Here is a 26810-nt window from a genome sequence, read left to right as displayed (position 1 = left end):
TGGTTCGCACTCGGGCAGACTTGGCCCCCCAGGGGACACGTGCCAATGCCTGGAGACTGGCTGTCGCGACGGGGACTGCAGAGGTCCTTAGAGGGCAGAGCCCGAAGACGCTGCCCAACATCCTACAACGCAAAGGACAGCCCCCCAACGACAACCGCCGGCCTCCAATGCTAGTATCGCAGGGTCTGAGAGACCGGGACTTAGGTCAAAGTTAGTGGACGGTGTCATCCGGAGGCTAAGGTAGGTGCAGGGGCCACGTTCTCACGTCCTCGTCCCACACGCTTTCCTCGGTACAGTCGGGAGCCCCATCCGTACGGGGACACAGACCCCCGTCTCCAGTGCCACGGAGACTCCTTGTTGCACTGCTCTGTAGCCACCCAACAGACCACAACACTGACACCCTTGAGAACTTTGGAGAAATGGGTGCTGGGTACACGGAGCACCCCTGGGGGCGTGCACCTTCACATTCGCAGCTCAGTGTAGAGAAATCATACTCCCTTTCTCCAAATTGATTTAATTAAAATTCCTCAGTTCAACTAGGGCCAAAGAAAATTCATAAGCAGGGGCGCCTGGGGGGCTCAGTGGGTTAGCAGCTGCCTTCGGCTCAGGTCACGATCCTGGGGTCCCGGGGTCCCACCCTGCACCGGGCTCCTTGCTCCGCGGACAGTCTGCTCTCTCGACCTGCAGCTCTTCCTGCTTGGTGCGTGCTGCGCTGACAAATCAAATCTTTAAAAAAATTCATAACCGTCACTGTAAGACAACGGACATTCACGAATTCTCACTTGCAATAATTAAGTAATTAATCTTCTGAGAAGGACAGCTCTTCTGAAGGAAATCATGGCAAGATTACAGGAAGGTGCGATCACCTTTACTTACTTATATTCACGGACTTCTTTCAATAATAAGTAATAATATCCGGATACTCCATAGTTGTTTTAGTGAATCCTAGATTTCATTTAGAGCCACAACCTCTGTCTCACAAGTTAAAACTCCCCAGTTTACTTCGATGACGAAATCTTCCAGTTACTCGTTCTCAAGGATTGGGCAGGCCGTAAAGTTTGGCTTTGTCGTCGTCTCATGGAAGTCATAACCAAGCCATTTTCTCGAACAGCCTTCCTAAGTCGCAGTAGCTAGACCTGAGGTATGCAGGGAGCGCGCCCCAGGACGAGGATGACAGCAGGGGCCGGAGGAATGCAGCTACAAGCCGGGGAGCGCCGGGCACTGCTGCGGACCCCAGAAGCCGGGAAGAGACAGAGAAGGGTCCTAACCCAGGGCCCCCGCAGAATGCCCCAGGCCCGCACCCCCATTTCTGACTTCTGCCTCCAGAAACGTGCAGCAGCAAGTTCCTACTGTTCTAAGCCACCTGGTTTGCGATGCTGTTAAGGCAGCTCAGGAAATGAATAAAGATTTGGGTATTTCTTATTTGTCACAAAATACTCTTAAATCTAACACTGTTACTGTCCGGTTTGTTACAGTGGAAGACGGATATTAAAATACAATGAAAGAGTAATTCATGATTTGCCTCCATTGTGGCTGATGTGCAAAAAATAGTTCAAATTTAAATTTAACCACACAGAAAACAAAACTAGAAATTGAGAAACTTTTAGAAATAAGTTCTCCAATGTTTTATCGTATTTGATAGCAGCTTTTTTTATTGGTTACAAAACCTAAGCCCATATACAAAATTAGGAACACATTTAGATGCCTCTTTTGAAAGAACGTTTTAGTCTTTTTTAACTGAGTTTAAAAAAAATAAAAACAATGCAATTTTTCAACACTGTTCTGAAAACTTAAAAGTGCAGCAATATACTTAGTTTCCTTTGTCTACAAAATGGTGCAATTCCAATTCCAAACTGATAAGGTCACAACAAATTGAATCAAGCAAATGCACACATATGTCTGCACTACTTGATGCTAATGTTCACTTATGTTGTTAGTTCGCACTTAAAACACAAGAGGAAATAGGAATCGGCACGGTAGAGGCCCAATTTAATCTCAATGTGTGCAAAATTTAAAAGGTAACTGTAAGGAGTATGGAGAGTCCAGAAGAAACTAACCTGGAAGGGGTACAATTCACAATATCAAGAAGATTTGGACTTTAAGGGTTTCACCGAAGTTTGTGACCTTAATTAGCTTTGACTTTGTTATTCCTACTTTTAGTGAACACCACACAGTTTCAAAAATTTCGACTACAGTGTCTGAACAGGATGCAGTTACCATATGAAGCTTTAACTCAAAATTTGGATAAAGAAAAAAAGGCACAATGAACTTCAACTCAATTTTATGTGCACAAGAGTTGAAAAATCTGAGCCACCTTAAAGAGAAATTGATTCTAAAATTTATAAAACCTATAAATAGAGGCCAAACCACTATATTAAAACAGATTCTCTAGCAAGTAAAAATCTTGCAGTTTAAACATACGCTTGTATCCATTTCAGATACAAGACAAAACTCACTCTTTAAAGTGGCTCCACCTTGGCAGATACATATATTTGTAATGAATGCACACCTGCTATGTGTTGTTTATCAGTGAAAACACCCCAGCTGATTCACAAAGCTCTGATGGCATCGGTCTCATCTTCATCACAGTAAATACACCCCCCACTGGATACTAAATTAGTTCAGATTTTCTATCCCTTCACATCAATGCATTGGGAAATTATACCCAGTAAACAATAGCAACGAAACCATTTCTGTGACAGCATAAATTGTTCAGTTTAAAAGTTTTCAAATCCCTATCCTTTCATTAATAACTGGGTCAGACAATTTACCAAAAGCAAGGACTTTACATAGTAACACCAGATTTTGCAGAACTGCTGAAAGATCACTGCAAATCAGGTTTATGTCAAATAACTGCAGATTACTCCTCTACACAGATCCTTGTCTGAATCTTTTAATATGTGAATATGCTTTTAGAGTAGGATCTGAATTAACTTTCCCAATACTCAAAGAATGAAGTTTTATAACACTTCTAAATAGTTGCTGGTTTGTTGCCAACCACATTATCAAAAGCACTGGTTACTAAGTAAAAAATATTTTAAGACTAAATTACAGTAAACATGAAAGCTCCACAGTTTAAACCCAATATAAATCAACCATATCCAATTATCAATTTAAAACAAAAAATATTAACTCCTGAAAGCTGAAAGCAAGATTTTTTTTAAATATCACTAATCGGTACTTTTTAGACCTTTGTTTTTTGTTGTTTTGTTTTCTTTATAGTCAGGGACTCTTGCTTTCAACTTCACCAGAAGTTCAAGTCCGTAACAGGTTGCAGCTCAGGTAATATACCATGCACAGCATTTGATTACTTCAAAACAGCAGGAACACACAGGCTGAAGTGAGTGGTCAAATAGGGCTTGCTGTTCTCAAAAATTAGGTATAATGGCGAAAGCATTACCATCCATAGCTAAAGTTCTTCCTCCAACCCTGGCTTCTGAGGCAGATAATAAACACATCAATTACTGGTAGATGAAGCACAGTTTTTTTTGTTTGTTTGTTTGTTTGTTGTTTTTTTAGACTTATCTGTTTTAATCAATAACCAAGTTTCTTTTTTTAAGTTACTTTTTTTGTGTGTCAGTTAGTTCCACCAATGAAAATCATTTGGCTTGTACTTTAAAATCTATTCTTCCACATAAAGAATATGAAAATATGTTTGTGGAGGACAATGATGGAGGCTCAGATCAGACTGCACCTCTTGAAAGTCTTCCAACGTGTATATGCATCATACCAAAGTGTCTTGATCCACAGCGCACCGTTTTCCAAAGGAATATCAAGTGGGCAGCTGACATGCCACCGCTACGGAATATTCTAAACTGGAGACTGCAGTTGTCAGCGTGTGGCACCCGGGAACAGGGAAAAATAGGGTAGTTGAGATTGTTAAGGAGAATTCTAAAACAGTTTAGGAAATCATGCATATGCATTTACAGTCCATGTGATAGTAACTTTTGGCAACTGCAAAGTGACTGAGACATGGCTTGCTTTAGAAGCATCAAAACGAAGAGGCATGTGTGTTTTGGAGCCTTTTGTTGTTCTTCTTGTCATTTGGTAGCCGTCTGGTGGTGCTTCGTACTGAATTGGGAAAGATGCTGTACTCAACTGAACTCAAAAATTAAATTCTTTTGTTTGAAGGTTGGCTGTTGGGTCAAAGTTGTAAGTACCTCCTTGTGTTGCTTCGGGAATGAGGCTAGGATCTTCATCAATCTATAAAAAAGCACACAAAAAATATCCTTATTATGTTAAGATACTAGATGTGGTATAAGCAAATCTTTCTTCTTATGAGAGAATTCTTTACAAATGTTGTAATCATTCTTTCTTCTTTTTAAAGATTTTATTTATTTGACAGAAAGAGTTTGAGAACATGAGCAGGGAGGGGGGGGTAGGAGAGGAGAGGGATAGGCAGGCTCCCCAGGGAGAGGAGAGGGATAGGCAGGGGCCACACATAGGGCTTGAGCCCAGGACCCAGAGATCATGACCTGAGCCGAAGGCAGACACTTAACCAACTGAGCCTCCCAGGTGCTCCTGTTGTAATTATTCTCTATGTTTCAATCAATAAATAAAAACAAGTAAATCAATAATAATATTAATAAATTTAACTTTTTTTTTGAGGATTTATTTTAGAGAGAGAGAGAGAGAGAAAGAGAGAGAGAGAGTGGGTATGAGTGGGGGGAGTGGCAGAGGGGGAGAGAATCTCCAGCAGACTCCCTGCTGACTGTGGAGCCCAACATGGGGGTTCAATCTCACGACCCTGAGATCAGGACCTGAGCCCAAATCAAGAGTCCAAGAGTTGGATACTCAACCAACTGAGCCATCCAAGTCCCCCCAGTAATTTAACAATTTAATTAAACTGAACACATATAAAAATTGCTCCATTCTTTTTTTTTTTTACCTCCTCCCTCATCCATGCCTCATTCTTAAGTTTCTGTATCTGTAGATTTATTTTACTCATCTCAACACACATCATTTCTATAATTACAGTTGACCCTTAAACGACACAGGAGCTAGGGAAACCAATATCCTCCCCAAAGCAGAGTCAAAAATCCAAGTATAACTCCTGACTCCCAAAACTTAACTATTAATAGCCTACTGTTGACCGGAAGCCTTACCAATAATATAAACAGTTAACATATTTTGTACATTATATGTATTAAATACTGTATTTATTTTTAGAGATTTTATTTATTTATTCTAGAGACAGAGAGAGAGGCAGAGACACAGGTAGAGGGAGAAGCAGGCTCCATGCAGGGAGCCCGATGCGGGACTTGATCCTGGGGCTCTAGGATCACGCCCTGGGCTGAAGGCAGGTGCTAAACCGCTGAGCCACCCAGAGATCCCCAATACTGTATTTTTAAAAGATTTTTAATTTATTTATTCATGAGAGAGACAGAGAGAGAGGCAGAGACACAAGCAGAGGGAGAAGCAGGCTCCTTGTAGGGAACCTGATGTGGGACTCGATCCCAGGACCCTGGGATCACGACCGGAGGTGAAGGCAGACGCTCAACTGCTGAGCCACCCAGGTGTCCCTAAATACTATATTCTTATAATGAAGTAAGCTAGAGAAAAGAAAATGTTACTAATCATAAGAAATAGAAAATACATTTTTTGGAAAAGATTCTATTTATTTGAGAGAGAGACAGAGAACACAAATGGGGGGAAGGGCCAGGGAGAGATACAAGCAGACACCCTGCTGAGTCGGGAGCCCCACATGGGGCTCAATCCTGGGACCCTGACATTATGACTTGAGCCAGTCAGACGCTTAACTGATTGAGCCATCCAGGAGCTCCAGAAAATACGTTTATAGTACTGTACTGTGTGTGTGTGTGTGTGTGTGTGTGTGTATACACACCTATATTTGATATATATATATTTTACATACATATACCTGTATTTGATATATATATTTTTTACATACACACACACACCCTATTTGATTATTTGATAGTTTGGTAATTATATATATATATATAAAATTATATATTATATAATAATATATATTATATATTATATATTATAATATAATTATATATATATATATATATAATTCTACCTATAAGTAGGCCTTTGCAGTTCAAACACTTGTTGCTCAGGAGTCAACTGTAGTATTTCTTCCCATTTAACAGATTAAAAAATTTTTTTTTTCTTATTGCATTTGTAAAGTAATCTCTATGCCCAAGGTGTGGCTCAAACTCACAACCCTAAGATTAAGAGTCTCATGCTTTACTGAATGAGCCAGCAGGTGCCCCTTCAAAGAACTGTTTTTATATTTTTACTTTATAATGATGTTACATACACAGTATTTAAACAAATGATTGATGGAAAATAATCATTAATTTTTTTAGATTAAAAATAACTGGAAATGCCACTTCAAGAGTATCTGATAGAAATATATTATAAAATTGTCCTATTAATGATAAAAGGAAAATTCTTAGTAAATTTAGAGTATGTACATTTTTTTTTTAAATTTTTTTATTTATTTATGATAGTCACAGAGAGAGAGAGAGGTGCAGAGACACAGGCAGAGGGAGAAGCAGGCTCCCTGCACCAGGAGCCCGATGTGGGATTCAATCCCGGGTCTACCAGGATCGTGCCCTGGGCCAAAGGCAGGCGCCAAACCGCTGCGCCACCCAGGGATCCCCCAGAGTATGTACATATTTTAATGTACATGCAGGCATACCATACTTTAATGTATACTTACATCATCACCAGAGAAATATTGATCTATGATTTCAAAAGCTAATTTATATATGTCTTCATTTTCATGTTGCTGTAAAACTTCGATTTTCTCCAAACCTGGTAATAAAAACGAACAAAATCAGATTCTTAGGCATATACACATATAAAAACTGTGTTCATACTAACAATGGAAAATCTGAAAGAACTCAGAATACCTTCCCACCATTACCCAAAGATGAGTTTTCTAAAAAACAGATAAAACCCTGGGCTGCTCTGGTTGAGGACGAGCATCTCACGAATTTCTTCCTCTTAGAAACCCTTGAGGTACCCTGGTATCTGAGGCAGACAGTTAAAAAAATCCACCTAAACGCTCTATTTGACAGATGAGGAAGCTATGATCCAGAGATGTAAGGGGTTTACTTCGGGTTGTGTGGCAAGTTAGTGATTGAACTTGAACCAAGGCCTCCCCAGACCGTTTTAATGGAAGCATATTATCTTGTATAAGTAGTTTTTAATGTTTCCATTGTTTTCCAAATGTTATTACTTTTATAAAACAAGTTTTCAGAAACTTCATGATTAACTGATATAAACAGAAGACAAAGCTTTAAATTTGAAGTAATTTCTTTCAAGAAAAAATCAAATAGGGTGCTTATATCCTATAGCCACAATGAAATTGGGAAACAACTTTTCACAACTGTAGAATGCCTTCATTTCTGTTCCCAATATATTTACTCGATGCATTAGATGCACAAGTCTATAAATTTAAATTCTTAACAGTACTCTTCCTTGAAATATCTTTTTAGCTAGGTAAGTTTGAAATAGTTGCATTTTTTCTTTATATAGTAATATAAAAACCAGAAAAATGGGAATATAAGTATCAAAGATAATGGATGTAAAGTTCTTTATAAAATTATAAAATACTAAGTAAATGTGTATCCTAATTATAAGTATACACTCCCAAAGACCAAAGCAACTACAATGATAAAAAGCCAAAGACTAACAATTCTGCAGCTTAAACCTTCTGGGGGTAATTGTTCTGAATTAGACTATAAAGCTAATTTCAAATTATCTCAAAATATCTTAAAACCAGAATGAGCAGTGAATTAACAGTATTAAGATCTACTTCTATAATCATAGATAAAACTCCCTAACATCTCTAGGGTAATTTCTTGTTATTAAGAAAATACTTCTTTTTTTTTTTTTTAAGATTTTATTTATTTATTCATGAGAGACACACAGAGAGAGGCAGGGACACAGGCAGAGGGAGAAGCAGGCTCCATGCAGGGAGCCCGATGTGGGACTCGATCCCGGGTCTCCAAAATCCCGCCCCGGGCTGAAGGCAGCACTAAACCGCTGAGCCACCGGGGCGGCCCAAGAAAATACTTCTAATCTGAATATTTTATGATGCTATTTTGTTTGCTTTCTCTTAAAAATATAAACTGGGTCGTATAATTGTACATAATAGTCAACACAACACAGAAAATAAAACATGGCAACAGAATGAATTAATTTAAGGTTTAGACAACTTAGTACATATGGAACAGCTACCTTTAAAAATAAAACTTTTAAATATATGTTTCATATGTGATTACCAGAGAAATAATACAATATTTCAAATCACAGTTTTCTCATTAAAATTTCAAAGTAACTTCTGTGGTAGTAAGTTCAACATGCATCTCTAACAATCCTAAGACTGAAATAAAATAGCTAGATGACTCTGAAATCATTAACCTTTTCCAACAATATGGAATAGTATTTCACAAAGTAAGGTCCACAGAATCACATGATATTAGGTGTAGCACAAAAGAAGGGTTTCACTGTCATGGAGTCTAAGAAATGCTGAGGTAAATAAGAGCTTGTAAGTTTCTCTACGGTACCTGTTCCCAAGCTTTTAATTTGCTCTCTCGCACTGTGACTTCAAGAGGAGGATTTGTTACCTAAAAAGCAATGTAAACCTCTAGGAAGGTCACAGAGTTTTTCCAACACACAGACTAACGCTTGCTGGAAAATCCTCCTGGCATGCGAACATAGGAAACAAAGGATAGCAACATACTTTGATGATGGAACAGCAATCTTTCCTGACAGCTTTCTTCCTGATTAGTTGTCTTTAAAGGAACTGATGTTTTAGTGTTCCAGGCTCAACGATTTTTCTTTAATCTACTCTTACCTCCACATTCTTCTATTATCTCAGCTATTGTGCTTGCTTCATCACCAGCCATTATCAGAATGTTTTTCAGACCATCCAGGACCACCTGAACAACTTGAGAATCTTTTACAGACAGTAAATTACAGAATGGTGGTATTACATTCTGCTGTACAAGGTATTCAACCTAGGCAACAAAAAAAAAATTTTTATTTATATAATTATCTTTTCCCCAAAAAGAACACAGCACAGGGCTTATAAACAATCGGCAGCTCCTAAACATAAAAGAGTAGTATACTTTCCAATATTAACAATCCTAACAGTTTCTCCAAACTCACTTGATCTTTTCTGCCACTTATCGTTAAGTTGCTAATTGCCCAAGCAGCTTCTTTTTGTGTTCCAAAGTCCCCCTGATGGTTAAAAAAAAGAAATGATTACATGAATTTTTTATTCAAAAAATCTTGGTTATAATATATTAATGTACACGATAAACTCCATAATAAGACTGACCTTAGCAAGCTGATGAATAATCATAGGAATTAATCCAGCATCTATTACAGCTTGAACTTGTTGTTGGTTGCCTGCTGTTATGTTGGAAAGGAACCACACTGCTTCCTATAATTGAACAAGGTACAGGGTACTTTTGTTTGAAAAATTATTTTTAATTTATATTTTTACTTTAGTGTACTTTACATATAACAAAATCACTTGAGTTGCATCAGGGGGAATGCATGTATAAAAAGCAATTAAGTGACACAGTATCTCTCATTTTAAACAAGTTACAAGGAAACTTCTATCCATCATATTTGGGCCCCATTAATCTAGCATTTATCTACCCACTAAAATATATGCCTATACAAGCTAGGCATTTTAGACAATGGTAATATGGCAATGAACAAAACAGACAAAAAACCTTTACTTGTGCAGCTTACATTTTTGGTGCTTAAACTCCCTCTAAAAGATAATGACAGAAATAAATTTCTTAATAGTCTGTTAAAACTACTTCTAAGAAAGGAGAATTGCTTTCTTGTAAAATATTTACTTGCAAGATGTATTTAGAAATTAAGTATCTAATTAGTCTAGAATGGGTCTATATAACAAATTTTACTATAACTCTAAAGTATTTATAAGTCACAAACCAGCAGGTTTTATTTTAGTTTTAGTGTCAAATGTTGTCTCTTCTTCTACAATTAAAAAAGTTACCTGCAGATTTATTTTGCCATCCAATGTGGTAAGATCTTACTAATTGGTAAATCAGTGTTTAGAGTATATGGGTGTTCACTCTAATATTCTTGCAAATTTCCCACAGGTTTGAAAAATTTCAAAAATGCTCAGGGAATATGGGGTGCCTCAGTGGCTCAGTTGGTTAAGTGTCTGACTCTTGATTTTGGCTCGGATCATGATTTCCGGGTCTTGGGATTGAGCCCCATGTCAGGCTCGGTGCTCAGTGAGGAGTCTGCTTGGGATTCTCTCTCCCTCACCCTCTCCCCGCAAATTGTGCTCACTCGCGCACAATCTCTCAAATAAGTAAGTAAATCTTAAAAAAAAAAAAATGCTGAGGGAATAAAATCGAGTTTTATTCTACTTTGAGGATCCCATAATGATCCCAAGTGCAAATAACACAAATGCTCAAAGGTGAAAAACTTCTGAGGAGACTTAACTGGCTGCTGAGGCTTAGTAGCTATCTATGTGAACCCTTTCCCTTTCCCCAGTGATAATTTCACTTAGAGCTTATCGATCACAGGCCAGAACTTCTCTGCACCCACTTCTGTCCAGCTTTCTCAGCTCTGTTTCCAATTATGGAATACATTTAGCTGTAAAAATCACCTATATTACTGAAATTTCTACAGTAAAAATTTAACTGGCCCAGAGTCTAAAAGACTCTGCCCTCTTTCCCTTCATTGGAACAAATGTATTCATAAAATGCACTTTTTGACAATATAGTTTTCTTAAGAATCCAACAATTGAATTATAGTTGAGTTACTATATATAAATATAGCTACGACACAGAAGAAATGATCAATTTTGCTGGTTTTGGGGATGGTGGCATTTTAGGCAGAAAAAACTACATTAAACTAAATGCAAATCAAAACCACCAGACATCGTTTCACAACTACTAGGGTGGCTATAATAATAATTTTAAAAAAGGAATTGGAACCCTCATACAGTGCTTGTGGGAATGTAAAATGGTACAGCCGCTACGGAAAACAATTTGGCAGTTCCTCAAAAAAGCTAAACATAGAATTACCATATGACTGGGCAGTTCTACTCCTAGATATATACCCAAAAGAACTGAAAGCAGAGACTCAAATAGACACTTGCATGCCAGTGTTCACTGCAACATTATTCACAACAGCCAAAAGGTAGAAAAACTCCAAGTGTCCATCAACAGATGAATGGATAAACAGAATGTGACATATATGTTCAATGGAATACTTATTCAGCTATATAAAGAAATGAAGTTCTGACATATGCTCCAACATAGATGAACCTTAAAAAAATTCTGCAATGTGAAATAAGGCAGACACAAAAGGAATAAAGAACTTAAGTATATATTTAACAATAATAAGGTTGTATCTCAAGTTTGAGATTTTTAAAAAAGACTTTTTGATCCTTTAATTTAGGCACTGTTTCTTTTTGGTCCAATTTAATTTCATAAAGAGATTAAATTATGATCTGTTTATAAAAGATACCAGCCATCCAATGAGAGATTTCATATGTATTCTCACATACTGGCTACTGTTTTACTGGTTTTTGCTACCACCCAATCTATTTACGTAAAAACACTGATTATTTTATCAGGGCAGCACTTATAATAAAATACAGGGGTGTTTTGAAATAATTCTCATCTTAACTACAGTGGTTTTGAAGAAAATCATGATCAAACCAAAGCAACAGAAAAAAGGGGACAGTTAAAAAGAAATATATAGAGAGAAAGAAATGCATCAGTGAGGCTATTATATGCCTTACCTTATTTATCTTCTCTTTTGGGTGTGATAAGAGATTTGGAAAGTGTGACAGGACATCACAGTTGAGAACAACCTGGGTCTGCTCATCAGTGCCAGTCACTATGTTGCCAACTGCTCTGAGTGCTGCTGTCTGGGGTGGGGAAAAATACTTTCTATAAATTTGTTTATGATGAAAGGATTTTGTATTTTTCATAATCCCAGGAAAATGTAAAAATGCAAGGGGTGAATGATTGACACTGTATTCTTACACAAAGTACTATGTAGAACCGAGAGGCAATTTTGAATTATAAATAGGTCTTATAAAAAAATGGAATTATATAGAAAAACTATGAAAAACTGCTGAGAAAAGATTTAAAAAATACAAAGAAACAAAAATGTAAAAAGTAAAGGTTCATTTTAACAATTGTCTTTTTATCTATTACTAAATTGTACCACAGAAATATTTTATTAAAGGCTTGGGATGGGCACATATTTCCATCTAGACAGTCACTTTTGCAGAAGTGGAATGAATATCAGCCACCCAACAGTAATTAGAGTGAGGAGAAAGGAGAGAGGAGGAAATGCAGTTTAGGATGCTGTTGCAATTATCTGGAAGGGACAAAAAGACTCTTGAACTGAATCAGTGGCTCTAGACACATAAGGAGTAGATAGATTTGAACGCTATATATATAATAAGAATTAACAGGACTTTGTAATGGAGGGGAAATGAAAGAGGAATCAGGTTTCAAGCTTGGGCTGTGTGGTCTATTGAAAGGGGATATATAAAGACGGGAAGGTTTGTGGGAGAAGATGATACATCTTAATTTTGTCTGGTCAAAATGGCAATGGGATGCCTGAAGGAATTCTTGGAGGAGATGTCTAAGTGCTCAAGGACAATTGGCTATTATGAGTCTGAAACTCAGTCTGGGTCAGATAAAGCTTTGGAAACCAGCAAAATCAGATGCAGTAAAATAGAAGAGAAATATGGAAGATATATGCAAAAAGTCAGAACTGAAGCCTGGTTGTTCAAGTTTTAACAGATTACATAGCAAACATGATTCTATACAAGTGAGAAAAATTTTAAAATACTTACTTGAACTTTCACTTCCTGGTGGCTCAGAAGGGGCACAAGAAATGGTACAACCCCTGAGTCAATAACCATCTGTATCTGCTCATTACCTCCATCTGTCAGGTATGATAAAGCCCAAACAGTATCAACCAGAATCTACAGGAAGTAAAAAAAATAAAAAAAAAAATTACGAGTTTAGGTATTTGTTTGAATGCTTAAAATACATTAACATACATGAGAGGTAGTGACATAAAAAGTAATTAAACTTTATGTTTTAGCTGGTGGCAAAAATATTTGCTTACCTGATTAAATCTACTAGGCAGCAGAGAACTCTCCCAATGCCTACCTCAGATCATTCTTCACAAAAATGAGACACAGAAAGAAGTCTGAGACAACTTCTACCCTAATTTCTGCATTTATATATTAGATGGATGAATTTAAAAACTGGCAGGGGGCTCCGGTGGTTAAGTGTCCAACTTCTGATTTGGGCTCAGGTCATGATCTCAGGCAGGTGAGATTAAGCCCCACATCAGGCTCCATGCTCAGTGGAGAGTTGAGCCTGCTTGAGATTCTCTCCCTCCTTCTGCCTCTCTCTCTGCTTGAGTTCACTCACCCTCTTTCTCTGTATCTCTAAAATAAATAAATAAATCTTAAAAAAAAAAAAAAACAGGCAAAAAAGTTTTTCTCTCTGCCCAAGCTGAGTACCTAATAATTACAAGGAAACACTTTATATACAGAACAAGACCATATACCAGATGCTTCAAGTCTATCCAAAAAGATACCAATGATTTTCAAACATATTTAACAATATAATTAATTTTTCAGGTTATTAAAGTAAACAGACAAAAGAAGCAAGTTGGCATTTTAACTTTGGGGGAAAGTTTAATTATTTGCAAAGCCCTTGAAAAAGGCCCTCAAGTGAAGAGCAGAGAGTGTAGGCCATGCCCTAAACCCATCTGATTTTGAAAATAATATAAGAGCAAAAGAAAGCCTCAGGTTTGCTGACTTTCTCAAAGTCAGAGAGTTCATATGTAAGCACAGGTCTTATCTCATGTAAAATCTGGAGATGTTTCTTACTAAGGTATCCAAATTAAAGAACGCTGCTGCTGCTTTAAAATAATGCTACCTGAATTAAAATCCAAATACATATGTGTCAAAAAGTATAGAGATGAATAAAAACAGCAAATAAAATCACATATGGAGGCACCAGGGAGGCTCAGTTGGTTAAACATCTGCCTTTAGCTCAGGTCATGATCTCAGGGTTCTGGGATCGAGCCCCACATCAAGCCTGTTTCTCCTTCTGCCTTTTCCCCCTGCGTGCACTTTCTGTTTCAAATAAATAAATAAATAAACAGATAAATAAAAAAATAAAGATAAATAGATAAGTAGACAAATATATAAATAAGTAGATGAACAGATAAATGAATAAATACAGAGATAAATAAATAAATAGTTGCATAAATAAGTAAATAGGTACATAGATAAATAAATAAATAGATAAATAAATAAAAAGATAAATAGACAAATAAATAGATAAAAAATAAATATACATAAATAGCTAAATAACTAGATAACTAGGTAAACAGATAATGAATACAAAAATAGATAAAAATAAATAGATAAATGTATAAATATAAATAGATATACAGATAAATGAATAGGTAAATAAATACATTAATAGATAAATAGAAAAATAATTAGATGAATAGATAAATAGACATATAGATAAACAGATAAATAGATGAACAAATAAATACATAAAATTAGATTAATAGATAAATGCATAAAGATAAATAGATAAAAAATAAACAAATAGATAAATACATCAATAAATAGATAAACAATAAATATATGAATAGATATATAGATAGATGAATAGATAAATACATTAATAAATAGATAAAAATAAATAACTAGATAAATAACTAAATAGAAAAATAGAAACATACATAGACAAGTAAATAGATAAGTAGATAAATGATAGATAATAGACAAATAGATAAACAGATAAACGATAAATAGATAAATTAGATAAATGCATAGATACATAAACAGAAAAATAAATAGATGAATAGATGATTAAATAAATAGAAAAATAGACATATAGATAATACATTAATAGATAAAGATAATTAGAAAAATAGATATATAGACAAATAAATAAACACATTAATAGATAAAAAGATAAATATATAGATAAATCAATCAATAGATAAATAATAGATAAATAATAAGTTGATAAATAAATAACTAGATAAATAAACAAATAGATAAATAAGTAAATTGATAAATAAATTATCTTAAATAAAAAACACACATAGCCCACACCATCAGCATTATTAGGCATTAGAGAATATTACAAATTACCTATAAGAAAAGAAAAAATTAAATTCTAGCTTTTGTCTGGGCCTCCTGCCCCAAGCCTGTGTAAGACTTGAGAGAAGATGAGAGGGGAAGAGAGTAAAGTGTTTAAAAGTAGTATATCCTAGTAAAACTATCTCACGTTAGTAGGATAGAGACCATGTGGTTCCAAAAGCCTACAATTATTTATTATCTGTCCTTTTCAGAAAAAGCTGCTGATACTTTCTGCACTAGAGAATGAGCTTCATTCAACTAAGAGTTGCCTGAGAAAATACTTCATTATAGATCACAGACTAACATAAATGTGGGATAAAGTAGAAGAATAATTTATAAATCGTGTATGTTCTGAAAAAACAGAAATACTGCAACTTCAAAAATGGGAGGCTGGCAGGGAGCTATGCCTGAGAGTTGAACCCACTTACCATCCCTTACCCCAGCCCTAAGGCCTCCCCCTACTGAATGGTGTCTTCACCTCGTTATGTGTGGGCAAAGCCTACTACCCAGTGTAGCCGTTAACAGGTAACAAGATTTATATAGAAACCAGAGTCGCACGCATAACCTAACATCCCAAATGTACAGGCTTACAAATGAAAATAACCTGTCATACCAAGAAGCAGGAACATTTCAACTCAAAAGGGAAAACATGGTCAACAAATGTTAGCACTGAGATTTGAAATTATCTGACAAAGATTTTCAAGGAACTATCAAAAACACTGCAGTGAGCAATTATAGACATATTTAAAACAAATAAATACGGGAAATCTCAGCAAAGAAACAGAAGACATAAGCACCAAAAAGGAAATTGCAAACTGCAAGTCAGTAATCCAAATTTAAAACTCATTGGAAAGACTCACTAGTAAAATGGAAAAATGGAAAAAAAGATCAACAAATTCAAAGATGTATCAATACAAGCCATACAATCTGAGTAACAGGAAAACCAAACTTCACGACAGCTGTACAACAATAACAAAAGGTCTAACATTGTGTTATCAAGAGTCCAAGAAGTGGAGCTAAAATTATTTAAAGAAAAAATGGCAGAAAATGTCCTAAATTTGGCAAACAGATAAGCAGATTAAAAAATGGAGGATGCGGGAATGCCTGGGTGGTTTAGCATCTGCCTTCAGCTCAGGCCATGATCCTGGGGTTCCGGGATCGAGTCCCACATCGGGCTCCCCACACGGGGTCTGCTTCTCCCTCTGCCTGTGTCTCTGCCTCTTTCTCTGTGTGTCTCTCATGAATAAATAAATAAAATCTTAAAAAAAAAATGGAGGATGCGGCAAGAGGAAAGAGAAAACAGAATAAGCCCTTCAATTATTGTATAGGTATTACACAGGAGTCAAAAAATACTATTTAAAACTGTCAAACCAGATAGTAAAAGAAATGGGCGTTACAAAAGGTGTAAGTGTAATGATAACATCAGAGCAAAAAAGAACCTTTCTAAGTACCAAAAATTAAGGAAAAAATAGCACACTAAATAGAAAAAAAACCCACAAAATACTATACAAAATAATGTGACAGAGTTGAAATCAAATATATCAAACAATATAAACAGGATTAAGTCACCTATAAACAAGAAAGAGATTCTTAAAATGACCCCCAAAATAGAACCCAATTCTATGCTGTGTACAAGAGACATATCTAAAAATAAGTAATTCAAAAAGGCTAAAAATACAAGAACAGTAAATAATACATGGAAGTAAAGTTGAAAATCTAGATGAAATGAATAATTCCCTGGGACAATAATTTACAAAAACTGACCTCAGAGGAGATAGACAGCTTAAGGAAGCCAATTTCCATAGCAAAGACTAAGAAAATTATCAAGGAACTAATCCCACAAAGTACCAAGACTCAAAAGTTTCAGGAGCAACACAATAAAATCTTCAAAGATCATATAGACTCAATGTTATATAAATTGTTTAAATTGTTTTAGAACAGAAATAAAAAAAGGAAGCATAAAATTAATACCTAAACTTTAATTGCAAGAATTCTAAATAAAACATTAGCAAACAGGATCCCATACCACACTAAGAAAACAATGTATGATGATCAAGTGGAATTACTTAAGAAATGCAAAGATGAGGGGCACCTGGGTGGCTTAGATGATTGAGTGTGACTCTAGGTTTTGGCTCAGGTTATGATCTTAAAGTCATGGAATCGAGCCCTACATGGGGCTCCACACTCATCAGGGAGTCTCTCCCTCTGCCCCTCCCCTGCTCACATTCTCTCTTTATAAGATAAATAAGTAAATCGCAAAAAAAAAAAAAAAAAGCAAAGATGGTTCAATTTTAGAGATACCATTAATATGTCACATTAACAAATTTAAGGAGAAAAATCATGGCTCTCTCCACAGACACTGAAAAATTCAACAGCCATTTTTTTAAGGGGGGGTGGTAAGGAACAGAAGGAGAGGGAGAGAGAAGCTTAAGCAGGCTCCTGGCTCCATGCCCAGCAGGGAGCCTGACACAGAACTCAATCTCACAACTCTGAGACCATGACCTGGGTAGAAATTAAGAGTTGGACATTTAACTGACTGAGCCACTCAAGTACCCCTCAACACTCAGTCTTGATGTCAACACTCAAAATAGGATTTTATGGATATTTGCTTAACGTAATAAAAAAAAACCTATTAACTTAGGAAACAAAATTAAATTCAACAAAAGAAAAGACTGATAAATTTGATTACATAAAAAGCAAGAAGTCTGTGTGGCAAAATTTATCAATGACAAAAAAATTAGGAAAATATCAGAAATATGTATTACAAATAAAAAGCTAATATCTTTAATATATAAAGAACACTTAAAAGCTAAGAAAAAAAAGACAAAGTCTGAAAGAAAAACAGGCAATAAATGCAAACAGGGTATTTGCAAAGATTTTAAATGGACCTTAAAACTATGAAATCATGTCCAACTTCATTCATAAAAAAAAAAAAAAAAAGAAATTCAAATTAAAACTGATACATAGTTTCTTACCTATCAGACTGGCAAAAATTAAAAATGTGACACCACATTCTACTTGCAAGGCTAAGGAGAAAGTCACTTTTGTATGGTGCTGCTGCTGGGGAATACAAAATAGCACAGCTTCTAAGACAAGGAATTTGGGCAGTATATAACAGAATTACAACGCATCCACCCTTTGACCTAGCAATCTTGCTTCTAGAGATTTATCCTCAAGTGTATCTCTAATAATATGAAAATACACAAGACTATTTACTGCTATGTTATTTATATTTGCAAAATTCAGGAAACACCCTAAATACCTATCTGTAATAGTGTGTTTGAATAAACCATATTCACAAAACAATGTTGCCTTGGCCTGTAGTTTAGGAGGCTGATATATAAGACGTAACCTTTTTTCCATCATGTGGTACCTACTACTAGCAGAAGACCACTTTCTAATACACAGAGGCCTAGAAAAATGAAATATTTAAGGTTTCTAAGCTGAGGTCAGTTAATAATTTTCAAAGGAATCTCCACAACAGTATCTGAAAAACTGGTGGGGGAAGGTAAGCTATAGCTGAGTCATAGGCCTCTTGAAATTCCAGACACCTCTAGTCTCTCTTTAATTTTGTTTAGTAATATGATTAGGTTTTCACTGAGGATTTCATTTTATTTAAAACATTTTTTAATTTAATTTTTGAGAGAGAGAGAAACAGAGTGAGAACACCCCATGGTCAGCAGCAGGGAGAGGGGCAGAGGGAGAGGGAGAGGGAGTGAGAATCTTAAGCAGCTCCCCAGCCAGTGCAGAGGTCAACACAGAACTCAATCTCAGGACCCTGAGATCATGACCTGAGCCAAAATCAAGAGTTGCACACTTAACTGACTGAACCACCAAGGTGCCCCTGAAAATTCCTATTAAAAAGCTCTAAAAACTTTGATATTCACAGCACACAGTTATCAGGCTACTCCAACTTCTGTTTTCATCAGTTTGCTTTTCTCATTTCCATTATCAGGCTAACAGCTGCTCTATGTCCCTGATGCTTGTAATTTTTTTTTTTTGATGCTTATAATTTTACCTTTTGTTGCCTTTCCTAATGTTAACTGTTACTTTATACTTTCCCCCTCTACTTCTCTTTTTTTTTTTTCTTGGTTTTCCCCTTTTCTTGATTTCCATGCTAAACTACCTGGCTTTTATAGCCACTAATAGTCAGTGACTGTACTCTTCTTCCAGCTAATCATCTCATTAATGATATGCCAACAAAATCTTCAGTAATCTTGGGCTTCTTTAATTATTTTTCACTATTCATGTCTATTTTTCTCTGCTAGAAAGCTTTAAAAGGTTTTACTTTAGCCAATACTTCAGATACTTGAAGACTGCTAGAAAGCTAATCTCTAGACACATGAAGAGCATACATGCAAAAGACTGATAATTCTACACGATTAATGTTTTGAAATTATAATCTTGGAAACTGGCATATAAAACCAAAGGAAAATCTCCAGCAACTCAAAGTCTTCCAATAGGAATATGCTCAGCTCAAAGACCATCAATTGATTTATGTCACCACCAATTAATGTGCTAACAAATAATGTCCTGTTAGGCACTGTTATAGAAAACTGCTATTAACATGTACAGCATTTCCTGGAAGATTAGATATCAATGGAATGTCTATGGAATGTCAACTTCATACATGCTTTGGAGACAACTAGAGCTGAATCGGGTTATAACTGTGTACTAACATTTAATCCTTATATGCAGTAATGGGTAACACAGGACACTATGGGTACTCACATCCTACAAATTCCAAAGAAAAGGACTGGCCCTTGATCCGGTCCTTTGAGATAACCTCTGAGTTCTTGGGTTATCCTTGCCTGATAACATTGTATGCCTGAGATCTTGGGCAAACAGCTTATGTAACATTGTGATCTTAAGTTGAATATCTCTCTTAGTTTGCTTACAGTTGTGGGCCACACTGTATCAGTGTGACCTTCAGAAGGGGATGGAGACTGAGTAGGTAAGGGCAGTCATGCAGGCTGCCCATGTCTACATGAATGACCCCCAATGAATACCCTGCACACCAAGGTTCAGGAGGTTCCCGGTTAGCAGTATTTCATGTGTTCATCTGTGTCACACATTGCTACTGGGAAAATAAAGCACTGTCCTTACAACCCTACTGGGAGAGAAGAACTGGAAACCTGCATCTGGTTTCTCCTAAACTCTGGCCTCTTGTGCCTTTTGCCTTTGTTGATTTTAATCTTGTAAAATAATAATGTACATATGTTTACACATGTAAATAGTATAAATATTTTTATATATAGGTATCTATCCCTGGCACAAAACTCCTGGAATTTCTTAAGTGATAAGAGACTAGGAACACCTCATGTTCTAGTATTTGCCTTTGACCCCTGTCCCTGACACAGGATTCCTACTCTTATACATTCCTCAGTGATACGAGAACTAGGAGCATCTTTTGTTCTGTTGAGGTGACTCTGGATGGATGCTGGTTGCAAGAAAGACCAAGCCCTGATTAGAAGTTTGGAGTTTTCAACCCTACCCCTCATCCTCCAGGGGGGAGAAGAAGGGCTGGAAATGAGTTAATAATTGATCATGCCTACATGAGGAAGCCTGCATACCAATTCCAATAGTACAGAGTTCAGTGAGCTTCCACATGGGTAAATATATACACACCCAGAAGGTGGTATACCCCAATTCCCCATGGGTAGAGCTCTTGCCTTCAGGGTCCTCCTGGATCTTGCCCTTTATATCGTTTCATCTGTATCCTTTATCATGTCCTTTAATAACCTGGTAAATGTGTTACCCTGAGTTCTGTTGGAACTTCCAATCTATAGCCAGTTAGAAGCACAGGTGACAATCTGGGCCTGCAACTGACATCTGAAGTGTGTGAGTATTAGGGTGGGCGTTGGGGACCTGAGAGAAACGAATGCTTAAACTGTGGGATCTGACATTCTCTCCAGGTAGACCGTATCACAAATTAAATGTAGGATACCCAGATGGTATCACAGAGACTTGCATGTTGTTGTGGGGAAAACCCCTATACATCTGGCAACCAGAAGTATCAGAAGTGAAGTGTTCTGTGTAACAGAGACATACAGAAGACAGACACACAGCTGGGAAGGACTAGGCTTTTCCCTATATAGGAAATAAAAAACTAAGTTTTTCCTAAATGAATCTGTACCCTTTTGCTGTAATAAACTATAAATATAAATGTAATAGCTTTTCAGTGACTCTTTCTAGCAATTCACTGAACCTGACACGCTTATCATCAAGTGTCACGAACAGTCAAGTCTCCACATATAACCAATCTGCTACAACTGATTAATTTCATTTGCACCAGCAATACCACAATAAGCTAGATTTGAATCAAGTGTTAGGTAACACTCAAAATTGTCTCAGCATGTCAACAGGCCATGCACGAACAACTTCAAAAAGGGCAGGAAAACCAAATGCTACAGAATCATAGGGATTGCAAATTTAAGAAACACAATAACTAGAAAGCAATAAACACAGACTAACCTGAATCAGTCCAGATTTCTTCTCTACTCCTAAGGGTGAATATTTAGTTTTTCTTCTAATGTCACATCGGCATATTGTAATCTATAAAACCAACTAATTATCTCCATACCCCAACCCAGCTTCTCCAGCATTCTCACTAGTCAGTGTCTCATAAATTAAGTCGCTTGTGCTATTTCATTCCTCTGCCTGTTGCTATTCTTGTTTTCCGCTGTGTCCTAAACCCTAAAACCCACGTTAGAAAGATGGGTTATGACTTCCTCTTTTCTTACCATCCATATGAAACCCAGCAAATTTATCATTGAAATATTTTTAGAGTCTTCTCTTATCTTCCTAATATCTAAGCTCTAAAACTGGTGCTAATTTTCTCTCATCCAAACTACAACCTCCAATTTGTCCTCTTAATTCCCCTTTCCCCTAAAATCTACACGTCACTTAATGATATGACCATTCATTCATTCATTCATTCATCCAGAATACAAATCAGACCTTTATTCTTTGGTATCAGATACATAAAGGATATATGGCTCTTAAAGTGGTAGAGGAGACGTTGTATGATCCAGAAACTGCTAAATTCCTGCCATATTTATCCCCACTCTTTGTTTTTATAACTTACTCTTCCATCTTTCTAGTTTTACCAACTCCTTTGCTGGTTCTTCCTCTCTTGCTGTCACTGCTCAAATGCAGAGAATTTCTCAGAATTCAATTTTTAGCCTTTCCCCCATATTTTCATGAATCCTTTAAATACTAATAATTCTCAAACCTGTATTACCTTTTCCTTCTTGGAATATTGCTACGGAGAAACAACAAATAAATCAGAATCAATATCTCTGCCCTACAATAAACTCATCTTTCTCTACCAGTCTCATCCTTTTGCTTTACTCCTGATGGTTATGGCATATTATCAATGATGACTGCTAAATCAGAAACTAAAGTAATTTTTACTTTTCCTTCACTTTGATCCTTTCCTCTTCAAGTTCTACTTATTTCATCTATTAATATTCAAAATCTTCCTCTCAATCATTTACTTCAGACCTTCATCAACTTCTTTAAACCAATTATGATAGCAAAATAAACCTACTTGTATTCATACTTTCCCCATTCCAAACCCTGAATACCTCTTCTAAGTTATCTAACTATAACAGATATGACTTCACTCCTCCATTTAAAAATCTTCAATGACTCTGTACTGATCACTGGAGAAACCCCAAACTGCTTAACACAGGATTCAAAACTCTACAACTTAACTCCTCAGCAAATGTGTTGGGTTATTAACTATCTGTATTCTCCAAACCCTCCAAGTATGCTCCTGAGTCTTTAATATCTTTCCTCATATACCTGAAATGACTTTCCACTTAACAAAATAGCACTTGTCACAGTTGTATCACATTAGACGGATTACTTAACTACCTGCCTCTTTTACCACGTTTGTAAGAGGGAAATAATGATGGTACCAATCTCATTTTCATAAGGAATAAATGAGCTAATATATGAAAAGTGCTTAAAATAGTGCGTGGCACATTTTCAACCCTTAATAAATGCCGGCTATTCAAATAATCATCTTTGCTACCCCTGTTGCCATTCTACCGCCATCCTTCTCCATGTGAAACTTATTTCAAATGTTACTTTCTCAGTGAAGCTTTCTGGTTGCCAGAAAGGTTATTTTACTGAATTTCAAACTCATTTGTAGGAAATTACAGAAATAGGTTCAGCATAGCAAGTCATCAACAAAAGCTCATTCCTTTCAACACTTTTTACCTGCTACTAATGTTAAGGTCTTAGAAGGCATGGTCTGTATGTCTTCTTTATCTTTGAGTCAACAATTCACAGCACTGTCTTAGGTGGTTAATAATCCATGAGTATTTGTCAAACTTAACAGATACAATTATAATTCAGTACTTTGCCATTTAATACCCCTGGCTTTCAAATAAACATCATCGGTAGATGGTGGAAGCTTTCATTTAGCTGTAATCATTATGCCATAAGGTTCTGGGGTAAAAGTCTTGAGGGTAGTATCAGATATTCTGTTTATTTTCCCTTTAATCTTAGCTGATGGAATGCTTAGAATTAAATTTAGCAGAAAATTCATTTTTTTCATTGTTTTTTTTTAATATTTTATTTATTCATGAGAGACACAGAGAAAGAGAAAGAGAGAGAGAGAGAGAGAGGCAGAGACACAAGCAGAGGGAGAAGCAGGTTCCACACAAGGAGCCCGATGTGGGACTCGATCCTGGGTCTCCAGGATCACACCCCAGGCTGCAGGCAGTGCTAAACCGCTGCGCCACCAGGGCTGCCCGAAAATTCATTTTTTGATATAATTTTACTCCTTCTTGCTTTTTTTTAAAAAAGATTGAGAGAGAGGGGGGTGGGGCAGAGACACAGGCAGAGGGAGAAGCAGGCTCCATGCAGGGAGTCGGATGTGGGATGTGATCCCAGGTCTCCAGGATCACACCCTGGGCCGAAGGTGGCGCTAAACCGCTGAGCCACCCGGGCTGCCCTCCTTCTTGCTCTTTTTTGACTTTTGCTAAGTCATTTTTATATTCATTTTGAAAATACAGTATATAGCTAAATAGGTTCCACTTAATTTTTATGACATTTCAGGTTAATATGTCACAAGTGGCAAGTTACTTTAGTTGCAAAAAGATTCCTTCCTAAGAGCTTAAAGTTCTAAAATGAACTAGAGGAATGTGGTTCAATGTCAGTAAAGATGCATTTCCTTTATCCCAATGATAAATTACACACATAGACATATGTATTATGTATGTATATAAACAAAGCCAGGATTATAAAAACACAAACATACTACAAATCAGAAAGATCTCTTAGCTGGAACAAGAGAAAACAAATCAATGCTAGATGAACACTAGAATCAATTCTAGATTCATTGAAATTCATTCATTATTTTTCTCCATGGAAGAGTAACATTTTGCCTTGCTACATTAAGGAGAATTTTCATTTTATCTAATAAAAAACTCTGCCAGAATACAGCTAGTAAAATTTTTTTTTTAAAGGTTTTTATTTATTTATTCATGAGAGCCACAGAGAGAGGCAGAGACACAGATAGAAGGAGGAGAAGGCTCCTTGCAGGGACTCTGGGATCACGCCCTGAGCCTAAGGCAAATGATGAGTCACCTAGGCTCATCCGAAAATGCCTTTAAATTTAAAACTATACTTGATATTCTTCAACACTGTACCTCCAAAAGTTGTCCTGAGAAACAGTGTGGTTTCACAGAAAGCACATAAGATCTGCCACTGGAAGATTTCAGTTGTTTTTTTTTTTTTTGTTTGTTTTGTTTTGTTTTTTAGAAGATCTAGTTTTGAACATCAACTTTGATTCTTTTTTTTTAATTTTTATTTATGATAGTCACACAGAGAGAGAGAGAGAGAGAGAGAGAGAGAGGCAGAGACACAGGCAGAGGGAGAAGCAGGCTCCATGCACCAGGAGCCCGACGTGGGATTCGATCCCGGGTCTCCAGGATCGCACCCTGGAAAGGCAGGCGCCAAACCACTGCGCCACCCAGGGATCCCTCAACTTTGATTCTTACAAGCTCTGCAACCTTGGATAAATCACTTAATATGTCCCTAAGGTCCAGTTTTTTATTCTGTAGAATGGCAACATAATATCTATTTAAGAATCAAATGAGATTTTTTTAAAAAAGATTTTATTTATTTAATTGAAAGCAAGAAGAGGGAGGGAGAGGGATAAGCTGACTCAGTGCCAAGCACAGAGCCCAATGCAAAGCCTGTTGCAGGGCTCGATCCCACGAGCATGAGGATCATGACCTAAGCTGAAATCATAAGCCACTCAGGTGTCCCTAAAATGAGATTTATAGAAATATGAAGGTCCTTTATAAAGTTTTTACCTCTTTATAAATATTGATACTTAAGACAATATGTGAAATTTCTCTAAAGTTAGCATTTTTGCTATCTGAATAACTTAAGATACAAAGTTAATATAACCTTAATCCTATTTCGAAAAACAGCCACACATTGTGGAAGCTTCACAATAAAACATATGCTAAGACAAAGCCTAAAAATAAATAAATAAATAAATAAATAAATAAATAAACAAACAAACAAACAAACAAACCCTTCCAGTCCCATCAAGAACAGAGTCCCAAACCTAAGCTTCTGCTTTACTTACATTTATGTCCGTATGATATATGAGGACACATAATGCTGGCAAAATCTGAGGAAAAAAGATAAACAATAAATAACAGTAGATTGATGAGTATGTCTTTATAAAAATGAATAACTGTGATACAGAAAGTAGTAAATACTACTTGCAGAGCAAGAAAAGATAATGTTAAATTTGTTTGAATTTTTATTAGGAAAATGAAAATCTGATTTCAATTCAATCTAAAAAACCAAAACCAAAGTTCAGATGTCCAATTTAAATATCCAAATAAAATCTGGCAAAGATTAATGTACCTTAAAGGAAAAATAGTTGTTTTTAGTAACTTTATGACATATGTTAAGTGGAAAGAATGGAGATGCAACTATACAGCACAGTTATCTAAAAAAAAAGCTGTTTTTTTGTTTTTTGTTGTTAAAGATTATATTTTTAAATAATCTCTATATTCAACGTGGGCTTCAAACTTACAACCCCAAGATCAACAGTCACATGCTCTACTGACTGAGACAGCCAGGTATCCCTAAAAAAAGTTTTTTTGAAAACTGTCCTTTTACTTACCTGCTTAAAGAATAAGATATGATTTTATTTAATTAGCTACTTCAGTCAAGTTAAAGGTTCTGACTTAAGATTTAGTAAAGAAGATTATAATCAGTACAAAGTATACAGTTTATTTGCTGAATTTAGGCTTTACAGATTTTTTTTTTTTTTTAAACTTGGGAGGGAGGAAGTGGGGGTGGAGGAGTCATACTAAGTACCCTTTCCATAACAGCAAAACCCAGAAGCTGGTGAAAGATGTCAATTATAAAGATTCATAGTTAACATTTTTCAACACAGTCAAGTGATTAAAGGTTGCACAGAATTTTTAAACATTTAAAATACTCAGATCTATTTACAAATTAAATGTAAATAGAAAAGTTTTGACTTTGTTTAATTAGATCTAACACAAAGTATGTCACACATTTAAGAAAACTGATTTTGTCAGAAATTTACGGAAATTTCAATTGGACTTAAAGCAAA

General features: G+C 36.1%; 1 protein-coding gene across 2 annotated transcripts in view; it reads right to left on the bottom strand.

Moving 5' to 3' along the window:
* Nucleotides 1-1624: 1624 nt before the first annotated feature.
* The window catches only part of KPNA3 (karyopherin subunit alpha 3), a 92867-nt gene continuing 67681 nt past the window's right edge, over nt 1625-26810 (bottom strand). For both annotated transcript variants that reach the window (XM_025478384.3, XM_049099374.1), the window contains exons 10-17: nt 25803-25847; nt 12857-12988; nt 11786-11914; nt 9326-9430; nt 9154-9225; nt 8840-9002; nt 6695-6789; nt 1625-4203 (exon numbers count right to left, since the gene is read on the bottom strand). In XM_025478384.3, the coding sequence (XP_025334169.1) occupies nt 4105-4203; nt 6695-6789; nt 8840-9002; nt 9154-9225; nt 9326-9430; nt 11786-11914; nt 12857-12988; nt 25803-25847 (840 nt within the window). In that variant the 3' untranslated portion in view covers nt 1625-4104. The remainder of the gene's footprint in view (nt 4204-6694; nt 6790-8839; nt 9003-9153; nt 9226-9325; nt 9431-11785; nt 11915-12856; nt 12989-25802; nt 25848-26810) is intronic.

Source organism: Canis lupus, chromosome 22, assembly GCF_003254725.2.
Source record: "Canis lupus dingo isolate Sandy chromosome 22, ASM325472v2, whole genome shotgun sequence".
Lineage (NCBI taxonomy): Eukaryota > Metazoa > Chordata > Mammalia > Carnivora > Canidae > Canis > Canis lupus.
Note: the sequence above shows the minus strand (reverse complement) of the source record. Positions and strands in the feature narration are given on the sequence as shown.